Here is a 26,029-nt window from a genome sequence, read left to right on the forward strand (position 1 = left end):
AAACATTACCAAATTTCAGGATTCATACATCACTTAATTTAGTAACTGAATAAAATGTAATGCTGTTCAAGAAAAAATGTACACAAAAAAAAACACACACATACACAACTGTTAACAGGCTTATCTCATTCATAAAATCTAAAATTTATTGGAATGAAAGACATTCTCTTTGAGCACATCCCAGCATTAAGATAACATGTACAATCAAGTCAACGACAACATTTCCGTAAACAAGAAAGCCATGGAGGGGACCAAAAAAAAAAAAAGATAATTTAGTAGTTCAATGTCAAGCTGGGAAATTTCTTCACTCCTCAACATTCCAAATATGAGTTTACATTCTGAATTAAATATCGACATTCTCCTATCATCTGAAGGCAAAGTACAGCTGTAGCCCATTCATATAACAGCCAGTGTCTTACTGTACCTGCTCAACTAATTTTATTAAAATACATTTATATAAAAAAAGAAAATTCTTTACTTAAAATAATTGTATCACACTGTTATACTCTATATAATAATTCCATTTAAAATATAAAATCATATCAGTATATATCTACACAAAGTGCAACTGTAAATAAAGTGTTATTTCACTGAGGTTAAAAACACAAACATATTTTTACCTCGTTCAGTGCAGAAACTACTGTGGGAGTTTTAAAAGTGTGGGGAGGTAGTCTAAGGAGATGGCTTATTACTGGGACTTGTGACCAGAAAGGGTCTTCAAATGAAAGCCTGAACAGTCCAGTTTACCCTCAACCCTGGCGCCTCAAATGACTGGTGAGCTAAAAGCCATTTAGATGGTGCATCGAACGAAAATTTCAACCAGTCATTTCAGTCTTTGAAATGGTGGTAATAACACTTACAACAGAGTTCATACTTATCCATCAGTGTCCCTGGTGACCTAGCCACATAGAAGCCTTTTATTGCTCAATATTGACACGTTTCAATACAACACACTCAATAAAAATAGACAAGTCTGTCTACTGGATAAGGACTAATTTGGTTCATGGCCATGTTGGTCAAATGTTACTGATGGCTATTTATACTGGCACAAAAAAAGATCAAACTGAGGTTATTATTCTGATCGGCCATTTGGCTTAAACACGCATACTTATTGTGGATGTTTAGACGATGAACAAAGCACACATATACAGTAATATCTACAGCAAGTATTATACTTAAAATGAGAACATTTAAACAACTCTATTGTTAAAAAATGAGAACCAGACAATTACAAAAAAGTTAAATAAAAATACATGTACACTACAGCACAGCACAGAGACCTATATGTCTGGTAAAACTCAGCTAAAACTTAAAAAGAACCTGGATTCGGTTGGAGAATATGTTGCACATATGCACATACACACACTGACACACCAATATATCTCACACAGCTATACATAAACAGTGTGAGAAACAGTGGAAAGGAGTGAACTAATATCTGTGTGTTTTTAGCACATGGCCGCTTCTCTAAGTCAGCTGAATTTTAAACAACTGACGCCAAGAATGTAATTTCTTCTTTCTGTGGGGTTACTTCACGGAACGTCCTGTGTCAAGAGAAAAACACAAACTTTTTAGCAGTTTAGCAGGGAATTATTTAAATGAGGAATATTGTGACGTGTGCATTCCCAGAAGAAAAATCAAGACTATAATCTAGGCGCTTCAGGGAGTTCAGAAACAGTGCTCACTGATACAGAGAATGACTCTCTTTTGAGTGGCCTTTGTGCTTTGTAACATTGGAAACCTTTTTTTTCATGCTCAAAAAGCAACATTACACACTAAAGAAAGTTAAAAATGTAAAAAAGCATAATGGGTCCCCTTTAACATAGAAAAGTATTAGACACAAGGGTAAGAAAGGAAATTCAAGGAGCCAACACTTAAAAGGATGGAAAGAGAGAGTCCTTGCCTTTTTATGTGTACTTGAACGCTGTGTGTCCTTGTGATTGGAATTGAGGGATTTCCATACAGTGGTTTTAGACATTTCATCAGATATGTTAATATCAGAGGGATCGTTCCTGGACAACAGGTGGACACGGTCGAGGAGAGGAGGGGTGAGGGCAGGAGAAGGGGACAAACGGAAAGGTGAGTGTTAGTAAGTACACATTCACAGATACACACTGGACATTGTGGTGTCTAAGCTTATTTTGAACGAGTCTGACAGTTGGACGGGGCCCAAGGGTTTGCGGTAAGCCACAGTGTTTGCATAGAGATAGCAGTGTGGTACCTGGGGTCTGGTGTTTTAGGTGAGTGTAGAGGTTTGCTCTCCAATGGGATCTGCACTGTGTCTTTGTCTTCTAATTTCTCAGAGTCATCCACCAGCATCTCCTGTGATTCCTGCTACTCATAAACACATACAAACAGCCTCCATCATTGTATTACATGTGACAAACCACAATGCAAGGTGGGATTGATGTATTATTTTTCAGTTTACATGCATAAATAGCCTGATTTGTTTGAAAGATCATGTTAGGGTTGTTCAGGGTGGAGCCCTAACATACTACTACTTTGTGGACTGCTAATTTAATGGTTTATTAAAGGAACACTCCGACTTTTTGGGACTTTAGCTTATTCACCGTATCCCCCAGAGTTAGATAAGTCCATACATACCCTTTTCATCTCCGTGCGTGCCGTAACTCTGTCTGATGCACCCACTGCTAGCCTAGCTTAGCACAAAGACTGGAGGTAAATGGCTCCAGCTAGCATACTGCTCCCAATAAGTGACAAAATAACACCTATTTACATGTTGTGATTTGTATAGTCAGTGATTAGTGCAACACTCTGAGCGAACTCTCTGCTCCTCACCACGGGGCTTCCCAGGTGCTGCGAGCAAATCACTCCGCCCAAGTAGCAGTGCTTTGCCTTCTGAGAATATAGTTTCAAGTATGTATACGGAAGAAGATGGCTGTGTCTCATGTTACCTTGTAATTTGTACACGCTGTAACTATAAAAATCATAATATGTAAATAAGAAAATTTTGTTGTTATTTTGTCACTTATTGGGAGCAGTATGCTAGCTGGAGCCGTTTCTTTTTCGCCAGCTGCTCGGAGGTAGTAATTTTTACATTTCCCGCTGTTGTCACTTGTCATCTTTGCTACGATACATGACTCACAATGACTGAAAAGGGCGTTCTCTGATGATGTTCCAAGATATTAAAAACGCTACGCTGATCATAGACAAACGGGGAGAAATTAGTATCTACCGCACGCACCGTCGTTTTTTTTTTCTTATCATAGCCTGCAAATTTCTTCGTTCATAGTCTGACATATATTAGAAGCTATGTGTGTGTCTGTCATGGATTTGCACTTAATTGATTCTCAAAAATATGGAGTGTGTTCCGTATCAGTTCAACGGAACAAGAATTTTTATGTGTCAAATACGGGACGATTCCGTATTATACGGAACGGTTGGCAACCCTAGGCGGGTGCGTCAGACAGAGTTACGACACGCACGGAGATGAAATGGGTATGGACTTCTATAACTCTGGGGGATACGGTGAATAAGCTAAAGTCCCAAAAAGTCAGCGTGTTTCTTTGATATAATAATAATTTAATAGTATGTGGAACTGTAAATAAGTGAAAAATAAAAATTTCAAATAGTAGTGCTTTTATTTTTTAGTACATTTTATTATGTTGCATTGTTAATCCAAAATGCTGTAAAAAATGTTGCTAAAAAATGAGTCAAGATGGGAAAAAATTATAGCCATTACTACTTCTGGTTCATTTGTTAAGCCTGAAAAGGAAAGTTTTGTTGAGCACATTGCATCGTGGGATTCAGTATTATGTTGTATATTGCATCATTTTGACAAATGTTAAATGTTACGTTTTCTGCCCATAAAGAAAGTTACAACAATGCACATTATACATACTGCATACATAGTATAGAAGGTAGTGTTTCTATTACTACTTGGTGTATGTCATTTTACCTGGATGGATTTAAAAACATTGATTGTTTGGATACCCTTTGCTTTATTAAATGGTCTGCATGTGATTCACAAACCTCCTTTTTGGAATCATCATCCAGCTTCTTTTTCTTACTCTCAGGCATCAGATCATCAAGGTAACTAAGCTCCCGATTGGAAAAAAAACAGTCTAGCAGCTTACGGATGAACACTAATGCCAGCACCTGCAGGAAATAAACACACTTATGCCACTGTTAAACTATATTACACCTATAGTTTTTAAATCAACCTTTATCACTGTTCCTGTGGCTAAAACAGTTGACCATTGCACTATTAACACAAAGGTCATGGGTTTAATTCCCAGGCAATGCATGAACTGAAAAAATGTACTGTATACTTCGGATGCTTTAGATAAAAGCATCTGTCAAATATATAAATGTAAACTAATACACATAATGATTATTTCACACCAGTGTTCACTAGAAATGTACAAAAAAGCGACGTTTTATTCTAGTATTGAATTGATAAGGAAGTATTAACACCCCTAACATTAAAAGTATGTACTTGGTTTTGGGTCGTACCATCATAGGGAAGACGATTGCGGCAGGGGAAGTTTTGATGACCCAGAGCAGCACAAGGCAGGTAAGTTGGGTAATAGTGAACAGGTGGACTTTCCTCAGAGGAACGTGACGTAGATAAATAAAGTCTGGCTGGTGCTTCGCTGGCATGCCAAACAACTTCAGACGGTCAAAGAACTGAGCAAGAGAGGACAGAGAAAGATGACAAGTAAGTGACGTGTCACTGTATACACGTCTATGTTTAGTGTCAGATGAATGTCTCTACCTGAATGCCTTTCAGAGATGATGCGCCCATATAAAGAAAAACACCATAGAGAACTGGCATGGGAATGAACTGTAAAACAAAAAGCAGTCCTTTAAGATATTGTTATCTAATGCAATGACATTAAGTATGCCTCATTTAAGTAGGCCACATATTATATGTAACTACAGATTTTGTGCGGTTACCTGTAATGCCCCAGTCATGAACACAGAGCAGCCCATCAGTAGAAAAATGACCAGACCAGTCAGCCTTTGCTCTCTAATACCCAGAAATCGAGGTTGCTCTCCGGGGGCGGAGCTTTCAGACTCCAGCTTCAGGCTGTTGACGTGGGAAATTGACAGGACGGTTGCTGCGACAAACCAGGGCAACCCCATTATAGAACATACAGCTAGCATCACTCCAACCATGAGAAGATCCAAATGGTACCCGCAGCCTTTCTGTGTAGAGGAAATAGAGCACACACATATGATCAGCAGAGACACACACACATCCTCTGTAAAGGCTACTTTAAAAAATATACATACTAGAAGTTTGTGCTCCTTGCGGTTTATTATGACGGCGGTGATCTGTTGGTCCATGAAGATGAGGATGGTGCAGAGAAGAGCTGGTATTGAGGCAGCCAACACAGTCCACCATGGGTTTCGCCCAATGGGGTTAATTAGCCAACCCCGGTCATCACGTGTAGGCTATAAACACAAGGAGAAATTTAACAAAATAGCACAGTAATCATACTTTCTCCATAGTATTACTGATCTTTTTTTATGTGAGGCAAACTTAAAAAAAAAAAAGCTTCACTGTGAATTAGAGTTTCATATATTTTTCATCTTTGCTAGTATTACCTTAAGAAACAAACACATTTTCAGCAGCCATTTCTTCCTTCTTTATTGTCCAGTGTCACATGATCCTTACAAAATCATTCTAAAATGCTAATTTGTCACAAAGTAGATGTTTCGATTCCTGTTTTAGGACTCTTATTTTGATATGTATTTTCTACTCCCATTGTTCCTGTGTTTGGCTTGTTTCCTTAGCTCCCTGTTTTTTTTCCTTGGCTAACCTTGTTTGATGCTATAGTGATTAATTACTATAACCTGTCCCTTGTTAGCCCCTTGATATCTTGTGCATGGAGTTATATGTTCTTTGTCTGCTGTTGTCCTTTGTGGATGTATTGTGTGCTTCGTTTTCAGTTCTGTTTCTGCCTGCCTTTTCCCCTGTGTTTGGATGTACTCTGTGTTTCGCCTTTGCTTTGATCCGCTTTTGTTATTTTGTTAATAAACTTATAATACTTCATTTATCCTATGCTGCACTCAATCCATGTTGTAATTACCGTAAACAAAGCTCTGTATACTTTTGAATCGTGTAACTTTGATGTCATGATCGGTCCAAATCGTAGCTCTCAGAAAATGATTAGTTTACACGTTGTAATTACAAGTTAAGCATGTCCCCGGTTCGAGTCCCTGCTGAACCAGGAGTCCTTTCTGCGTGGAGTTTGCATGTTTTCCCTGTGTCTGCGACTGCGTAGATTTCCTCCGGGTGCTCCGGTTTCTCTCACAATCCAAAAACATGCAGTATAGGTGAATGGGAGATGCTAAATTGGCCGTAGGTGTGAATGCGTGTGTGTTAGAGAGTCCCAAGCCATGTAATTAGGGGTTGGACAAAGACCTGGCAGCCTACCGCAATTCAATTTAAATTGAGGAATATTTGTTAACTATGAATCAGTCTAGCTAAATTGTTCATATAGATCACTGTCTGCACACAGCGTATGTCTCTGGATTAGCCTGGGGTATAAACTCAATTCCAAGACTCAGCATTGTCTTATCATCTAATCTGTCACTGCAGGGGTGCCACTCTAATCTAATCATATGAACAAATGTTCCTAGAACAAACTGCACAAAAACAGGACTGTTGTGGATTATAACTGGACTGAAAAGAACTGACTGAAGACTGAAGTAGTGCATTCATCACTGTAAGGTAAGCTTTGAATGAAAAAGCTTCCAAAACAGAGCTGTTAGAAAGAACTAGAGAACTCAAAGCATTAAGGAGAGCTTTTCCTCTTTACTTCCCCACACAGATGTTTCCTTTTGGGTACCAATTAAATTGGGTACCAATGGGTACCAATTTGATTGGCAGCTATTTTGGTTTATTTGTCCAATGTATATATTGTCATATGTTAGAGTTTGCAATAATATAAGAGCATTGCATTGGAACAGGCTTCATATATAAATATATAAACAAATGAGCAAAAATTATAGTAAAAAATACAGTAAAATTCTTTTTCAGTTTAATTTAATGATTAAATTATTCAATGACCACTTTTTATTGTGATTGGCTTGGCATTTTATTTATTTTTTATTATTATTTAATCCAGTATATTATTTCTGAAATAGTAATAACAGCAAAGATTTTCTAGTAAAAGGGATGCTGATCATGACACTGAGGAGGGCATTTTGGAAATTATATTAAAGGTCCTTCCTGAAGAGCATGGATATTCCACCAGGGGGCAGAAGACACGTACTGTCCTATATAGTATACCAGTATGTTTAATCAAAGTATTTAAAGCAGGTCCTGGAGGGCCGCTGTCCTGCAGAGTTTAGCTCCAACCCCAATTAAACACACATGAACCAGCTAATCAAGGTCTCACTAGCCATACTAGAAACTTTCAGGCAGGTGTGTTGGACCTGGTTGGCCCTCCAGGACCGAGTTTGGTGACCCCTGATTTAAAGCCTTAGAAAGCCATTTACCAAATTTAATACATACAGAGTTATAGGGCTAAATATGCAAACACCAGTGTGTGTTTGTGTACACATTTGATTATTATTTCATACCTTGAATTTGCTGGGCACTTGTAATTTTTGGGATGGAACTCCAATGATATAATCAAGCAGGACCATGATAACAATGGTGAGGAACACAGCAAAATCACTGATCATTGACCGTACCTGCATCACAAAAACAAATGAATACACAACTTGCATTTATTGTATACAAAATCACACAGTGTATGCAAAGACATATGCATATGTTTGAGAATATAAGTATTTCAGCCTCACCCGTGTTGGGAAGTATCTGCTAGTCTTGAACTGTTTCAGGAAGCTAGACAGGAAGACGGTACTGAAAAACAAGATGGCTGACCAGAAGAGAACATCAGGGGTGTAGGGACCATGGTGTCCACACGCCGATCCAATAAACTGCCCCTGGAGATCTAAACACTCCTACTCACAAACACACACAAAGTTTGGCTCATATTTAACTGAACTGGCAGCCCAGACGCTGACTCAGTTGTGAAAATAGGATTAGCACTAAATGCGATCTGTGTGAGACTACACTGTGAAATAACATTGCACTGCAGTAATGGGACGAGAATTAAATAACAGGACTCCTCCAACTGTATAATGTGTGTCATAAGGTGTTCTTTTCACAGCATGATGATATAAGATGATGTCCATGACAATGTGAGGCTGTTGACAACTTAAAAGTGAGATAAATCACACTTATTAATATTTACACGTAAAGACATATACAGGTATGTTCAAAATCACAGTCTAGCCTAGACTCTAGTCATATCAGTGGTCTAACCAAAAACGGTTGCTTTTGCATGATGATGCATGCACACCAATAGGTATCAGTATAAGTAAGTCTTAGACTGTTGTTGTATCAGCCAGCTAAACAAAAAATGACATAGTGTACTTTTAAGGTAAGACCATGTAAGAATGTTTTAGTGTTCAGTAGTTTGACTAGACTGTGTGTAAGGATTGTGGGAGGTTGAAGTACCGTTACAGTGAGGTTGCTCCATGGCACTGCAGAGGCTGTGACGTTCCTCTGATTCCACAGTTCTAGTGTTTTAACACTGGGATTATCAGGCTCTGCACACCTACAGCTGATGGCATACAATGTGTTAAAATGTGTGTTCACAAACAGTTATTCCAGTCTTAATTTCTCATTGATGTCTAGAAGAATAACTTATTCTCCTTGCTTAATTATTAACATTTAACAAAATTAGAAACCCAGGATATTTCCTGAGATCCAACTTGCATAGGTGTGTGTATATATGAGTTTATATACTTACTAGGCCAGTGTTAGTTTGTCCAGATCGCCATGTCTGTTGATCGGGTACAGTTCTCCAAGATGGAAAAGTTTCTCCAGTGCTTCATAAATAAAGATAAGGCAGATGAGCGAAGCAAAAGCTTCCTCTGTAAAACGTGTGATGTAACAGACCAAGGAGCTGGCATCCGTTGCAACAAGAATCAGACACAAGAAAGCTGTCCACAGACCAATACAAGTACGCAGGGACAGGTACGAGAGGTCGAAGTCTCTACAGGGACAGAAACAGGCAGGACAGAGACAATACAGAGGGTTAAGATCTGATTTTCTATGATATATTTATGGCACAATATTATTAGGAGTGAGGCTAAATGAGTAAATTAATACTAAATTGATACAGAAGATATATTGTAAATATATATATTCTACATCCCCTAAAATCAACTGTATATTTTTAAAAGAAAATGATTATTAGACTATAATATAATAATACAATATTTTAATATTATAAATAATATGAATTATTATTATATAATTTAATAATTGTTAATTAATTTGTATATAATACATATAATATATAAATTATTTTAACAAATGTATTAAAATTACAATAACCAATGACATTTTTTTCTGGGTAAGAAAGTGAATAATTAGTTAATAATTAAATATGTATATTATTAATACTTGGTCTGGTCTGTACTGTACTGACTTGCAGAACTTGAAGAGAATCTTTTCAAACACAAGGACGGGTCCAGTGCTTCCCAGTATAGTTAGCGGCTGCCCAGCAAACAGAGAGTATGCTACTCCAGTCATAGACGCTCCTAACAGAGACTCAATCGCACTCTGACACACACACACACACACGCACACGTACACACACACACACACACATGATTGCTGTGTTTTGCATTATAGACATATTTTTACACGACTTTGCCTAATAGACCACACGGAAACAAAACTGTGTGAGTTTGCGTACTTACAATGCGTCCCTCTGTAGCCTCTCCCAGAAGCCCTCCAAACGTGATAACAGGTGACATGCAGGCACAGTACAGAAACAGAAAAGAAGCTACACACTGCAAACTCAGACCATCTTTATAATCACTCAGATAAAAGGGAGCTTTTCTCTTCACATCCAGGATCAGTCCTCCAAACAGTCTACAGAGAGAGTAAAGAGAAGGAGAGAAATATATATTTCCACAAATTTCTAATGCTTCCATGCTGAACTAGTAACATTTCTATCCATCAAATATGCTTTTGTTAATTCAATATGTTTATAAAGCTGTTTCTCCTTATATGGACTGTTGGCAGATCCCCGCAATGTAGATTATTTCTGGTTTTAATATCCTGGTGAGGATATCTGGTTCCCAAAATGTAGTTAAAACCTGACCCACACACCTTCCAGTTCTCTGTAGTTCTAGTCCATGGTGTTCCCCAAGCTGCTCTTCCTCAACAGGAACCACTGTTCCGTTCGGCACTCCTGGCATCTTTCTTTTCTCCTATTCCAAAAGAGGAATAGATACATTACAACAAATAATCAATCACTTAAGCCTCACTTTGAAAAGTGTGTTTTTCCATACCTGCGATGGGACACTTTTAGGAGGTTCTATGCGTATAGAGGGGTCCCATTCTCCTGGAGGCAAAACTGTCACTTGATCCAGAAACTCATCAATACCAGCCAACAAATCATCCCTGTCCTTGGCCTTGTATGCAACATCATGGAAAATCTAAATGATAGAAGAAAGAAAATATATTAAATTGAAAAGAAGAATTTAGACGTTTTAATTTAATCTACAAATGAGGTTAATGCATTAATATCCAATTAGAAAATGCTATGACTACTGATACACTGTATGTCTAGTTCTGCATTGACCTCATCGGTCATGATGGTGGCCATAGAGCGACCGATCTCATGGTACTGCTGGGCTTTTCCATCTGGACCAAGCAAAATGAACAAGAATCTGCAGAGTAAAGAATGATTTTGATCATTCTGTTACAGTGGATTTAGCAGCTCCATGCATGCATTTGCAAACAAACAGTTTATACCTAGTGGGAATGGGAACTTCTGTGAGCCCTGTGAGGAGTACAGCAGGAGACAGGCGAACAAATGCAACGATGGATCTCTCTAAAAAGTCCAGCTCTCCAACCAGCACATTAGAAGCTTCAGCTCCAGTTGGGATCTTTTTCATGAAATGTGTGTCAACCTACGGAAAGAGAATCATTGCAGTGTCATTTTTGTGTTTTTTACTATTATAGTACGTATTCATATTTTGAATTAGCTTTCATTTTCATTTATTTATTTTCAGTATTCATTAACATTTTTGATATAGGCTTTAATCATTTCCTTTTCCATTTTACTAGTATTTTAGCTTCAACTAATTTTTATTTCAGTTTGATTAATTTAGCACTTCATCTTAAACATATTTAATTTCAATTATAATTGTCAGGACAAAAGTGTTTCAGCCTTTATTGAGATAGTGAAGACAGGAAGCAAAGTGGGAGAGGGGGTCAGGCATCGGGAAAGGCCCGCGACCCAGAACTCGATCTCAGGTCACCCGAAGTGCAACCGCACTACATGTCAGAGCGCTGCCCGTGAGGCTATCAGCACTTACGTTTATGTTTTACATGTAATTTTTTTTATCCTATTTTACTTCAACTTTATTTAATTTATTATATATAAATATAGCATGCAGAACTCTATTAGTGGCTATTCCAGACACAAACAGCTGTTCATTTCAGTCAGGGGGACAGTTGGATAATTAAGAAGAACTGCAGGTGTGTAATCTGATTGGGGCCATCCTCACTGTCACTCTGTCTAAATGTCTGACATCTGGCTCATTACAGTTCATTTCCTGTTTCCTGATCAGTAGCATAACATTACACAAACAAGCTGCAGTACCTCTAAGGCTCACCAGGTAGCAGTGTTTGTGTGTACGTGTGGGTGCATTTGTCCCAGATGTTCTTGGTAATCGATACATTGCCTGTCTCTAGTTGCAATCAGAATAGAAACAGAAATAAACAGATTGAACCTGCGTGTTTTAATGGGTTGTCTTGCACTTGCATCATCTTTCCTCTTTTCTTATACTATTTCTTTGTTCACCGGTCCATTTCACGAATGATACATTTTTCTAGATCTGTTTTCTCTGAAAACAGGATGCAGGACAGGTTTTTGCCTAGGCCTAATTGTTTTTTCTGATTGTGTATATGATTTGTGGCTTAATTTCTGGGGGTTAATAGAATGCCATAGAATGAGGCCATAGAATGCTCTGTTTGAATTTGCTACAGTTTGCATTGCAAACATTAGTGATATTGCATACATTTTTATTCCCATAAACGTGTGTATCTCTTATTTGGTATTTTTTTATTTGTAGTTTGATAAAAATGAAATGAAAAATGAAAAATGAATCTTTCAAATTAGCCTTGATGTTGTGGTTCAAGTACCTTGGTGAGATCCATCTGGCCATTATCCGGTGCTGCACTATTCTTTACATCTGGGTTTGTAGGTGGAGGCTGAGGAGAGGTGGCAGGACCTGAGAGATACAATAAAATATGATAAATATCTTTATCCACAGCATCCTAAAATATACCACATGAATCAGTTATGCATTATTCCCCAGTGGATACCAAATAAATGTGTTTAGAGTAATCTAAAATTAAAAATGGAAATGTATAGTTCTGAAATAAAGGTCATAAAAAGTATAAAATAAAATATTTGAAAATATAACAAAAAAACTTAAATATAGGGTGTTAGTATGAGACTGATATTGTAGAATCACTTATCAACCAAGTTATGTCTCCAATCATGAGCATGCAAACAGAGTCAACCAGTTAATTTTCATATTATACCCACAAGGATACCACACAGGACGTCATTAATGCACCAGAAGTAGTTCCGACCTCTAAAGAATGGTTTAAATAAGGAAATTCTGTTTACAGAATAATTCATGAAATAAAAAAATGAGCTTTGCATTTATCCTGTGGTAACTTTCAGAACAATAGCCCAATTGACTTCCTTTGTAAATGCATTACTGTAAACACACCTTTTACAAAATCAGAATGCTTTAATTCTAGCCACAGAGCTAAGGTTGTGTTTAACCAAAAATATTCCTTTATAATGCACATGTAAAATGTGCAGTTCAGCTCACCCGTTTTGTCCATAGAGTGAGGTTCACTCTGTCTCCTGCCAGACTCGGTGAGGGATTTGACCATAGGCAGCAGGTTATGTTGCAGGTTGTTCCTCTTTTTGTCGCTCTGATGATGATGCCTCTTCAGAAGTGCATCTCGAACCTTCATTCTTACACTGTCATCCAGTTCGTGAGCTGCCTCCTGATGGTCAAGCACCAAATCTACACACAACAAATTATACATACACATGAGAACACAAATGTACATCAGACAATGTATATACAGAACAATATTGAATAATTTAAAGTGACAATGTCTTGTTTTGCAAGATTACACTGTATTGCGATAATGATAAACCTATATAGGACTGAAAATGTTGTATTCCAGCATGCTAAACATTGCAGTACTTTCACTAACTCTCACATTCTCTTATTCTTTGAAACCTCCCACAATTCCAGTTGGAGCTGATGCAGCACTGTTAATCTGCATCACTCACTTCTTTCCTCCGCTCCAACCTTTACAGCATAATTAATCTCTCAGGCTCTCCCTGTCCTTCTCTTTCTCCGGCATTAATCTTGTTCCTACCACTGCTGCAACATCGATCAAAACAGTCATGCCTCAATGAGACACAGGTTACATTACCAGTATGTTAGACTTTAATGGAACAATGTATGAATTAGGTATTCGAACTTTGTTGCATGGTTGCAGTCAACTTTGATGGGAACTTCTGACTCAAATATTCACAATTATTGCTGACTTCTATGTGATATTACATTTTTAATTATTAAATTAAATATAGTTGCCCCAGTCTTTTTTGTATTGATATCTGAAAAGTGATGTGTTTAATGAGTGCCACTAGTGGCACCAAACGGAATTGCAAATATTACTATTGTTTCCCAAAAGCATTGTTGGTCAACTATGATCGCAATTTCCTTTTAACTCTATTGGTAACGACGGAACTTGCGACCATAGTTGGCTTTGGGAAACGGACCCCAGGTTGTCCCGACCCAACTTGTGCAGTGGACATTTCAAGCCATTCAAACATGCACAATTGTAAAAGAACTACCACCGTTTTTACACCATTTTAAAAATCAACCTACAAATGTAACTTTTAAAGTGATCTCTGCACATTAAATGAGATTTTAACAATGAAAATTGTACACATTTAACCGAAATTTGTCCTTCTTTCATTTAAGGGCTGCTAACAGCCATGCCTCGTTTATCAAACTAAGTACCCATGAGTGTTTGCGTTTGTCTATCACCAACATGAGTGGGAGTGTGAGGTTCCAGTACGTGTGAAGTTACAGGTGGGCCTAATATACTGCAGGACACACACACACTCGTCACACTGCTGTACTATTCTTCAGTAAAAATGTGTACTGAATAAATATAAACTTGTCAGGCTCAATCAGATCATGATCAGACTGTTAAAGAGGACCTATTATGCTTTTTTACATTTTCACCTTTCTCTAGTATGTTGCTGTTTGAGCATGAAAAAGGTCTGCAAGTTATAAAGAGTCACTCCAAAGAGAGTTATTCTTTGTATCAGTGAGTACAGTTTCTGAATTCCATGAAACGCCTCGATTATAGTCTTGAGTTTTCTTCTGTACATGTCACAATTTTCCTTATTTAAATAATTCCTGCCCAATGCATACACAAAAAAGGGGCGGAGCCTGGTTGAGTTGCCTTAGCAGTGTGTTGTCACCACATTTCCAAAACAGCTTGAAGTGGTTGGCCAATAAAAACATTGGTCCAGCTGACCAATCAAAGCACTTCATAGAGACCGGAACTAAACAGAGCGTCACTGACAGACTGGGAAGAGAGGTGCTGCAACAATGTAAAATATGAGAAAAATTATGTTTTTTGAACATTCAAGCCTGTAAAGCTATTCTAGAAGACCCCAAAAACAAAATCAAAACTTTACGAAAGGGCATAATATGACCTCTTTAAGCCAAATTCATGTTGAGCAAGCATTTAATATACTGACATACTGTTAATCTGATACAGTACCATTAAAAAAGGTGTAATGTGTTATATATTTTAATGTTAAAATTCGTCCTTTCCCAGTTAAACATGCAAAGAGCCATACCCACTGATTTCTGACTGACCTGCAATTTCCTCGATGCTGTTGGCCTTCATGTCCAATAGGACCGTTCCATTTATGATGCAGCTTCGTAACTCAAACAGGCTATGGAGAGAGAGTGTAGCTACGTACGGCTTACTCCATCTCTCCCCGCCATCTTCCACATCCTCCTCAAACTTTAGCCACCTGAGAAGTATTAAAGAAAAAAGAGACTCAGATAGACAGTCTCTTACTTTTAGTAATATAGTACCAAAAAACATAATAATGTAACGTAATAGATATTTTATATTTTCCAAGTGATACTTTGCACATATTTATAATATCATTTTTATACAATAAATGGGGTCTTTATGTATGAAAATAAATAGCTGCCCCTAAAATATTAGGAGGATGGGGGTCCCAAGCATGTGGATGTTCATATTTTGGGTTGTGTTGACATTAAGAAACATATTCTTACCTAGCAGTTTCCTTCCACTCCGCATCTTTGCCGCCTTTAACACAGATTTCGTCAAGTTCTGTAAAGAGCTCATGTGCCACATGCTCCTCATCCTCTTCAGTGCCCAGAATAAACTGAACCCTCTGGGATGGAGTATCTGAGAAAGAGAGATAGGAAGAATGAGAGACACAGACAAGATTATTTGTCAAACTTTTTCATTTTCACTGTGACGGGAAACAGAGGAAGGAAGCACAGTAAACAAAAGTCTCACCAGAGTAATTTTCAATGTTTGTTATCATAAATATGAGTTCATGCTTTTAGAATTTGAGGGCTCAAGGGCATAATGCTGAGAGGATAGGGTAAGTAGGGTACTGAACCTTTTTATGATACAGTTGATACCCTGTGCATTCGGAAAGATGAATTAAATCTTAACTATCTGTCAATCAGTTTTTTTAGCTTTGTGGATTTAGTGACTAGTGACTTTCTCTACAGGTTACATTATGCCAGTAGGTGGTGACAAATGAATGTGAGTGAGTCATCTGAATCCTTCACTCAACCGATTCATTAAAAACATTGATTCATTCAGAAACTGCATTTTATGGGAGCTTCTCAAATTGAAGGCTACATCCAAATAAGTCCTTCCTCGTCCAGTCCTTTTGAGGCTTGTAGGCTAGAGTCCCCCTCACCATTAAACGCTAGAATGAGACCATCTAGTAAGTGGGCATAGCTACGTCACACATGTTACCGCCCCCACGGTCACTATAAGTGACAAAATGAAATATGTCAAAATATGACTATAAAAAAATACTATTAAAACTTAATTTAGGAAAGATATTTTATATTACTGGGTTTCTATTAATGCATTGCAGTAAATGACAACCGTCTTTGCTATCCCAATGGCTTACATTATTGGCAGTTTATTACACGGCTCTGTGGAATACTTGATTCTATGTCTAAAATGTAAGTTACTCAGTATTAACTAACTTATTTTCCACTTGATCTTCCTGACCTTCCTGTGAATAAACCTACAAGCGATTGCTTGACTTGTTACCCAGGCTGTTGTTGTTCTCACCGTGTGACGTTGAGGTACTTTCTATGTTCCCGTCTTCCTGAGATATGCTTTCAGCCCTCATTTTCTCAGATCTCCTGCGGTGTTTGGAGCTGTGTGGCCGGTGATGACGGTGAGACTCCCTGCCCATGGGCATCCGCACACCCACAAACAAAGTCCTGTGACCTGAGAAAAGTGATAGAGGGATGAAATTTAACATGTTTTTTTTTCTGGTTAATATTACTGTTTTGAGCTGAGAGCTATATCACATGAATAACTGCATGTGTGTGTGTGGTTGTGTACAAACCCTCTAGCTCTTCTTTCTCATAATGGATATTTAGAACTGAGCTGGTGCCACCATGGTCCACCACTGCTTCCTCATCAGGCCTCTGAAAGACACATGCTTACTTAGTTAAATGAGTGTGTAAATAAGTACATACAGTACCATTGACTTGTTTCCATTAAAAACATTATTTGTTGTTTTTGTATTTGTGGATGTCACACAAAAGTATCATTGTGGGGACTTGCCATTGATATCTGTTGTTTATAGTATACACTTGAATCCCCTCAACCTTATGCTCACAGAAACCTTTCATTTTCACATATTAATTAGTATATTATTCTGATTCACTATGTATTCTTAATTTCAGGTTTCACTATATTTGTGGAAAAATAATATTTTTCATTTTGTCCATAATTTGTTAGTATCAGAAGTTTGTTTTTATCTAGACAATTAAGTTTTTACTGATTATTGAAAAAAGAAAAGAAAAAAAAAATCCACGTCATATGGTGAGAACGAACTTGGCCGTCACCTTTTATTGGGCGGGCATATCCATAGGTGTATCCGTGTATCCTAAGGTGGCGTAGGGTGATCAGAGTATTAAGGGGTAGGGCTATATTGAGGAATGACTGTCAATTATTATTGCAGTTAGTTTAAAAGGTAAACTTGGTCCCCTCAGTCCGAAGTATAATTTTATTTCCTTTGTACATTACTTTTAGGCCATACACAATTAATTTAAACCTGCATTTAACAGACAACAGCATTTCATATGAGGGTAATTTCTTTGTGCGGTGCAGATTATAAATGTGTTTGAGGGAAAAACAGACTTAAGAGTTATTACAGGGCTGGGCATGAATAAGCTGACATTTACTGTTCTAAGCAAAGTTTTGTTGTTCTGCTTTCTTATCAGGCTTCAAATCTCAATTTTTAGTAGCCTACTTTATTTCCATGAGGTGTATTTTTGTTGTTGTTGCATAGTCATAATTTATTAACATAAACATAAATTTTACACCGCCATTTTTTACATTGCCACTTTCTCTCTGACCCTTATTAGAAGTAGTGATATTTTTTTTCACCATTTGACCCTTAATCTCTAATTGAGAAAAATCAAAAGAGGCACCTTAAAAATATTACAAAATTCAATATTCGTTTGAACATCTTTCATCGTAGTATTAACAATGTTCACTCTGGAGTCCATGGGTGTCAATTTCAGTTTCTGACTGTCCTGCAGATTTTAGCTCCATCGCTAATTAAACACACACGAATGAGCTAATCAAGGTCTTCAGGGTTATTCTAGAAACTTCCAGGCAGGTCTGTTGGAGCTGGCTAGAGGAGCTACCAGGAGCAGAATTTGACATAATATGTACTCTAGTCTCTAGACCAGTGTTTCTCAACACTCAACAGGAGGGTCAATGAAATGAACTACGACAACAACAAAATGTTTTTCTGGTGCGAGGCTTTTATTTTGAAAGGAGTGCGTAAAAGCTGTTGACTCAAGTGTCAGTAGAGTGCCTGAGAAAAACACACTGTCCTAATTTCTCACTATCTTTTGTCAGGCTTTATGTCAGTGTAATTATTCTACCGTTATTTTCTTGTTATGAAGTAAAAAGTCTCTCACCTCAGAAAAAACGAACTGTCCGGTCCAGTCAGATGTTATTATGTGCGGAGTGTGCACGCGCCTCGCAAATGCGGAGGCTTGCGCTATGAAATCACGAGCATTAAACTTCGTAGTTACGTTTTAAATTAGTAATTCATTGTATAGTATTAGCAAAAAGTTCCAATAAATTGCGTAACGGGTACATCGTGTGTTAGCTGGCAAGGATTCAGGTATGATGTTCATTCTATTCATCAGAATTAACGTTAGTGTCCAAATTTAATTAACAGTTATGTCAGTATTTATTTACCGTATCTGTAGTTTGCAAAATACGACTTTATTTCCACTTATTTAGTTATATTCTATGTTTTTAATGACCGTGGTGGCTCATACTAACTTTACACTTTTGTGTTGTGTGTGCTAACATATTTGTGAAATTAGTGAAAAGCAAATTTATATATTTGGTCAAAGTTTAACTGATTGACTCTGGAAAACTATTAGACACAAAATAGTAGGCTACATGTAGGCCTACAGTAGATGAATATTGCAAGATCCTGACAGTTTTGTTATGTAACGATGAAGACATCCAAAATTGATGCTCAATGGCACAGTTAATGAAATTAAGTAATATCAAATAAACGTGCCTATTTAAGCATAGGATCTTCTTGCCTTTGCGATTGTGCCCACTACCTCCAAACAGACCGAGGCCACTGATATTTATTAGGCTTCCTATTCTTCACTTCCTTCTTTACATCTCTCTGTGTGTGTGTGTGTGTGTGTGTGTGTACACGCGTGTGAGATATATCCCACTGGGATACTGCTATCTTTCCATGACAGAGATGATTCATCAATGTGTTTTCACGTCTGTCTTCTGTAGAAACACAAGCCTGTAATTCAAATAAATCCAGCTGAACATTTTGTGCTTACAAAAAAAGAAGAAGAGCAAATCAGAAGGTGCAGATATTCTCACGGACTAAACAGTGCAGTACAATAATAATAGATTCAAGTGAAAGGATTCCTCAAGTGAACCCATTTGCTTTAAAATGATCTATGAGAGCATCACTTGTTGACCGCCATACTTGGAAATGTTGCTTTGTTCTGTTTTAGCTTGAGGCTTATGTATGTTTAATCTGCGAGGTAGGCCTATTGATTGGCAGTGATGTGTGGATCAGCATTGAGGTCAGGTCATTCATTACATTGTGTGTCACAACAAAAACACCAGTAGCTTTCCATTTCAGAGGATCCGTCTTGTTTCCAACATCCCTATTAATATATAATTATCCTACACTCATCTTGTGAAGGTCCACCAGAACTGTAATTATTAAAGGCTTAAAAACTATTGCTTTAAATTATGGAAGTTTCTTAGCTTCCCTAATTCGACTGTGATTTTAATGTTTTTAACACGCATTTCCAGGTAATAGATGTTACATGGCTGCAATGCGACATTACTATGAATATACCTCACTTCTAAGATGTGATGTAGGCTACAGTAACTGCCAAATACATCTGAATGTTTATAGTGGTAGTGCTTTAAAATGGATGACTTTAAATGTATATAAAATAGAAGAAATATATTATATACAGTAAACCTCAATAATCAACTGGTTGGTTTTCAAATAATTACCCGGTTTGACAGTGTATTTGTTCTCTTTCTCTGTTTTATTCTATTGTTATGTAATCATAATCATACTTAAATTACAGTCTTAAACAGAGGGAAATCACAAAATGATTCGGATTTCCCTTGTCATAAATCATTTGAGTAGTTATTGTCATTAAAACACTTACCCAGGGGACAGGAGAAAATAGAGATGTAATCATCTGAACATATTAATTAATTTTTTATCATCTCCTGTGTGCTACTGTTTTCCTACTCCCTTTATTGGTCTGACATGAGCATATACCCTAATCAAAATAATAACAGTACACTTGAGCTGACTAGACTGCTCCTGTGTCACCTAGTTACCTCTGTGTATAGTATGTGTGTCACTCACAAGGAGATTTTCCACTAGCAAAATGACCTCTTCTTACCTCTCCTTATCACCAGGCAACACTTATACAGTCCCTGATCAAAGACACATATACACAAAATACATCTGTACTTTATGGAAACCTTGATTGCAACTTTATTTATCTTCTATCTTGCTAGTGAGCTATGAAAACAGTTGCGAGACAGAAAGTCAGAAATGCATTTCTTGTCATTTTTATAGTCGACAATGTGACTTGATATCTCACAAATGTGACTTTTTTTTATTTCTCACATTTGGGGCAAGTAAATTATACTTTTACTCAGCAAGGATGCATTTAATTGATCTAAAGTATAACAGTAAAGAGACTTATAATGTTACAAAAGATTTCTACTTCAAATAAATGCTGTTTTTAACTTTATATTCATCAACAATCCTGATTTTTTTTTAAATCATATTAAGCATCGCAACTGGTTTAAACATTATTAATAATAAGAAATGTTTATTGAACAGCAAATCAGCATAATATTATTTCTGAAGGATCATGTGAATGAAGACTGGAGTAATGATGCTGAAAATTCAGCCTTGCCATCAAAGGTGTCAGGATTGTTGGTTTCTGTGTCCTGTTTTATTTAGGTAGTCTGGTTTTCTGTCTTGTCTTGTTTTACTTCCTGTCTTTGAGTTTTCCAGCCCTTGTGATTGTCTAATTTGTTTCACCTGTTCCCCAGCTCTAGTGTCACCTGTTCCCTGTTTTCTCATTGCCCTGTGTATTTAGTCTCTGTGTTTCCCTTGTCTGTTGTCAGGTCATTTTATTTTCTGTGTCGGAGTGCTGTGTATAAGTTTGCATGTTTTTGTCTCTTTGTTGCCTATTCCCGTGGTTCTTCCTCCTCACTCGCTCTCCAGCACATTGCTTTGACAGTTATGTTAGTTATCTTGACACAGACCACTACCTCTGCCACTACCAGATGCTCTCGTCTGCCTGAACAGATACACTGACACATGCACATACAGTAGACACGCACAAACCATGACATCATTTCCTCTCTGAAGTGAATGCTTTATGTTGTTCGAAAGTGAGGGGCAGAGTGTATGTTATTGATTACTTTTAATTTTTCAATAAACCACTAAAAGCATACTTTTGGGAGGGATGGTCAACCTTGCAGTATGAGTAACTCTCCATGTACTAACAGTATTTAGACTAGGAATTAAAGAATTGTGGTAGAGTGAGAGAGTTGCTGTAGTGCCTGTTCATTAGTCAATTCCATCTCACCCTTCCTATCACAATAATCTTTTTTATGGCATCATGTTCATCAGGGGCATATTTTTTTTAAAACAAAGGGTGGTTTATATGTGTTTGGATATAACAATATGTGCATTTGTATTATCGTGTGTGACAAGTTTTTGTGTTTTTCTTTCAAAATACTCAAGATTTTCCTCAAATAGCACATAACAATGGCTTTAGTCCACAGACTTTGTATTGTGTGTGTGTGTGTGTGTGTGTGTGAGTACTTGTTCATGTAGCAGTAATAAAAAGTACCACGTCGGTATTACCATGCTCTTGTACATGGTACCATGTTAATAATATGTTTTGGCATATCAGTCAAAGGTGATACCATGGTATTCTTTGAAGTGCAGTGTAAAATGCCATTGAGATTAAATCACTGAGTACCGTTCAAGTGCAATGGTATCGTCTGATATCATCACTGTATCATATAACCTCTAAAATATGTTTTGTAATGGTGTCTCAGTATTTATTTATTTTAAAAAAATAATTATGGTCACATTACATTACAACATCAGTTGAAGGAAATATTCTGTTTCACTGCTGGATCTTTGAATTCCTACATTTTTAGTTTATACAGAACTGAACAACCATATTAAAGAGGCCATTATTCTTATTATTTTATATTATAATTCTATTAAAATATACATTAAGAGGCTAATGCTATTTTAGTGTCACTAAATAATGGTGTTGTTGTAGCTATCATGCATTGTTTTCAGATAAACTTATTAATAACCCTGCAAAGACTGCCTTTCCTTGGCTAACTATTTTGAACGGATGTAAGCAAAGTACCTCATGTAACTACCGGTATTCATGTTCTCTGAAACCTCTTTAAAAATGACAGCCAGAAACCAAAGTGACCAAATGAGAGAAAGAGGGAGATTGAAAGGCGTGAAGAGAGCATAGCATCAGACAGATAGTGATAACAAAATTAGGAAATTTAAAGGCAATGTATCTCTAAGCCAGAACATTGTTCATTATTTTCTTACAATAATAAATATTAAGGGCTTGAATAGAAAGAGTTATCATCTTGGGCAAAAGTATTGGGACACTTGAGAGAATGCAGCACAATCGTGAACATAAGTGGACAACTTTAAAGGTGATTTTCTCAATGTTTAGATTTTTTTGCACCCTCAGATTCCAAATTTTCAAATATTGTATATCAGCCAAATATTGTCCTACTAACAAACCATACATCAATGGAAAGCTTTCATGTGATGTATAGATGTCAATTTCAGAAAATTGACCCATGTGACTGGTTTTGTGGTCCAGGGTCACATATATATATTTCCACAGTTGTACATTAGGTGTATTTTATCTTTGCAAAATGGACACTGTAAGCATGCAGTAGTTTTATCATAAATGAAGAATGAAGATGACCTTTTTATTATTATTTAGCTTATTAGTGCTCATTAGTGTTTAAAAAAATCAGTTTTAAAACTTTTCATGATAAATCTTTGATCGAAATTATCTTTTAAATGCATTATATAAAATCTCGCAGGATCATAGATATAGAAATTGTATTTCACTAGAAAAACAACTGATGTATGAAAATAAATCTGGAAAGTTTCAGGCTTCAATTATTGTAATTGACATATTGAGCCAAGTCAGATGTGTGGAAAAAAAGGCAGACAGCTCTGAATGGTTTGCTCACATTCACTCTCTCTACTGAGAGTGTCTGTATAAACACGTTTTTCAACAAATCGAAAAAAAACTATCGACCGGTTTCTCTGACAAAGGGAGGCTTTACACATGTTATTTCTCTCAACAGTCACTATCCACTGGATGATAAAGTTTTCTCATATTCAGAAGTACCTTTGGGTAAACTCTATTCTCATAATTGTATTTTACATCATATTTTTTCCCTTTTTGTCTCATATTGAATCCCTCAAGCAGTTGTTATGAAACTTTTGAATGGAATAGATCACCCAAAAATGAAAGTGTTATCAAACTAATTCATACGACTTGTGTGCTACTGTATATATTCTAAGTCTTTTAGTTATTATTCGCTTAAAATCTTGACAATTGCTCTAACTTTCCTTGGCACATTCATGAGAGAAGCAGCAATGCCAGATTTATCAACAAATGTTGATCCATTCAATGATTTGCTGATGAAGAGGATTGATCCAGTTGACTCAATGATCCAGCTGTAGTTGTTAATAACCCACTTGATAGGGGAAATCAATCAGTGAATAATGACTGTTCTGTCTGTTCATTGCACACATAAAGCCATTTTATGGATTCAGAAGAATTGGAATGTAGCACGCAAGTCATATGGGAGACTTTTATGATACTTTTGCATCTTTTTTTTTTTAAAGCTCAAGTGCACATTAAGTTTGTTGTAATTGTATGTACAAGAGTGATTTTTTCCTTTTTTTCTACAGGTGAAAGTTTGGAACGACATGAGGGTGAGTAAAAGATTATTTTTTTATTTATGGGTGAATTAATCCTTTCATCTTTAATGACAGTTAGCAGTAGGCCTACTCAAAAGAGCCGGAGTCAGGTTTCCCTCTAACATGTCAAATGGTAAGCTAAGCATCTCTCTCTCTCCGACATTCAGCTTTACTTTGGCGCTGAATAACTGCACCAATAACGCTGTTGCCGACAGAGAGAGAGGGGGGGGGGGGGGGGTGGAGGATGGCGTCAAGGTCATTTGAGGGTAACGGGGTACACTGACAGAGCGCCCCAAAGGAAGTCTTATTTTGCACAATAATCCTATTAGATGCAACCCTATCAAATGCTGAAAGCTTTCATTTCTCAATCAATTTTCGATGCTATACGCGCACCCTCTTGATGCATTAGTATAATAGATTGTAAATTATACATTATGTGCTATTTCTATCCTGCGCTCTCATACTCAACCCATTACAAAAAGACAGTGCGGATCCCTCCGCAAGAACGCCCATCAGCCTTCCCCAAGACAAGCTCAAAGTCACTGACGCGGATAATAAACGAATGATGCGAGCTGTTGTCCCTGGCAATAGGAATACTGCTGCAGCACGTGCCAGTAACGCTGCAATAATACACGTCCACGCGCGGAGCACAATAAGGTAATATCGCATAATAATCTGTTAAAATCACATACATGTAAGAAATAGGAACGGTCTGATTTTAAAGGGATGCAATACACCGAAAGAGCAGCGTCGATAATATATTTGTGGCAACGGGGGCGAGAGGGAACACACAGTACTATTGATCCCTGCACTAATAGGGCGCCCGGATGTGTTTGTAGGCTATTCCATTTAAGATTAAAAGACAATCTTAGGTTTGATTTATGATTTATGGCATAATAGGGTAAGTGAGATACACAACAGCACATTGCAGATTGTTTGCTACATTAGATGCCGTATAAGTTAGCCTACTGGAGGAATAAACCAAATAAATAGACATGTGCAATAAACTTATGAGCTATTTCTATCCTGCGCTCTCATACTCAACCCATTACAAAATGACGCCCATCAGCCCAGCAGCCCATCAGCCTTCTCCAAGACATACGGGGAGAAATTCTTATTAAATTATTTAACTACCTGATAGCTCAGCATGCTCTCCTGGTCGCTGTTTTCGGCAGGCATGGTTAACTCCGTTTTAAAGCTGAGTCGATTGCAGCTTCCACAGAAAGAATACAGCGACGCGGCTCAGATTAACAGTTCCTATTGAGAAACTCCAGATCAATTGATACATATATAGGATTAGAGCGGGAGACATTAAGCAGCCTATTCTTGATCCCGTCTGAAACACGTTGAGAGATATACACGCACTCGTCCTGTGTACACTTTAATGCTGTTGTTAGGCGCGCGCTCTCCAGGACTTGGAAAGAAGTACAGACCGTGGCAGCATCATATGTCGTTCAGCCAATCAGAGAGCTCGAACTGGGACTGTTGCTGAAGCTGTAAGTCGATTGATGCGGTTTTGCACCTACAGAAAAAGCGCCAGAAATAGTTTATGAATGTAGGCTACTAATAAATGTACAATTTATGAGGGCGAAAAATAAACGTGACAACATCTCAAGCGAAGTCTACATAGCCTATTGAGACACAATTGTGCTACAGTTTTTAGAGAAAAATAATTATTTAGTGACTAAGTAAACTATACATTTCAAATTAAACACGGTTTTCATTTTTGTGTTGAGTGTCATTTAGGCTACTCGCTGGAATTCCATTTTGTTCTGTCATTTTTGCACTACAAATGTATAGCCTACAGTTATTTATGTGGCCTCTTAAAATGATAGCCTAACTAACTGAATAAAATATATTAATACAATTTAGTAATTCTTTGCTCTCTTCTTACCATAAAAATATAGCAAATGGTGTTTTAAATTCCTTTCACAAAGGTTAGTTGACCATCCAACTCATCCTAAGTCTTAAAGGTAGCTATTTCACCCAAAAATGAAAATTCGGTCATCATTTACTCACCCTCAAGTTTTTCCAAAGCTGTATAATTTTTC

At 37.2% G+C, this 26,029-nt stretch overlaps 2 protein-coding genes across 4 annotated transcripts in view; one reads left to right on the plus strand and one right to left on the minus strand.

Annotated features, from left to right (window-relative positions):
* Positions 1-113: 113 nt before the first annotated feature.
* Positions 114-25,377, minus strand: slc4a8 (solute carrier family 4 member 8). Of its 2 annotated transcripts, XM_079627817.1 has the most exons (25): positions 25,113-25,377; positions 16,773-16,854; positions 16,490-16,651; positions 15,439-15,574; positions 15,007-15,167; positions 12,919-13,119; positions 12,215-12,303; positions 10,820-10,977; positions 10,647-10,734; positions 10,354-10,500; positions 10,172-10,272; positions 9,757-9,931; positions 9,483-9,616; positions 8,799-9,044; positions 8,504-8,609; positions 7,783-7,944; positions 7,558-7,671; positions 5,260-5,421; positions 4,921-5,172; positions 4,739-4,807; positions 4,477-4,650; positions 3,994-4,119; positions 2,222-2,334; positions 1,904-2,012; positions 114-1,544 (listed from the first exon to the last, which is right to left on the minus strand). In XM_079627817.1, exons 1-25 carry the CDS (start codon positions 25,155-25,157, stop codon positions 1,533-1,535), a joined length of 3,324 nt encoding a protein of 1,107 aa, XP_079483943.1. In that variant the 5' UTR covers positions 25,158-25,377; the 3' UTR covers positions 114-1,532. The 2 variants fall into 2 exon arrangements, with proteins under 2 accessions (XP_079483943.1, XP_079483944.1); XM_079627818.1 differs by lacking the exon at positions 1,904-2,012.
* The window catches only part of ttll3 (tubulin tyrosine ligase-like family, member 3), a 29,100-nt gene continuing 9,663 nt past the window's right edge, over positions 6,593-26,029 (plus strand). Inside the window, exons 1-2 of one of the 2 annotated variants that reach the window (XM_079627825.1) lie at positions 6,593-6,703; positions 23,970-23,993. The gene's annotated coding sequence lies outside the window, so the exon portion shown is untranslated. Of the gene's footprint in view, positions 6,704-18,425; positions 18,573-23,969; positions 23,994-26,029 lie in introns of those variants that run through there. The other variant, XM_079627826.1, reaches the window with a different exon arrangement.

Source organism: Phoxinus phoxinus (genome assembly GCF_949152265.1).
Source record: "Phoxinus phoxinus genome assembly, chromosome: 11".
In the NCBI taxonomy this organism is placed as follows: Eukaryota; Metazoa; Chordata; class Actinopteri; order Cypriniformes; family Leuciscidae; genus Phoxinus; species Phoxinus phoxinus.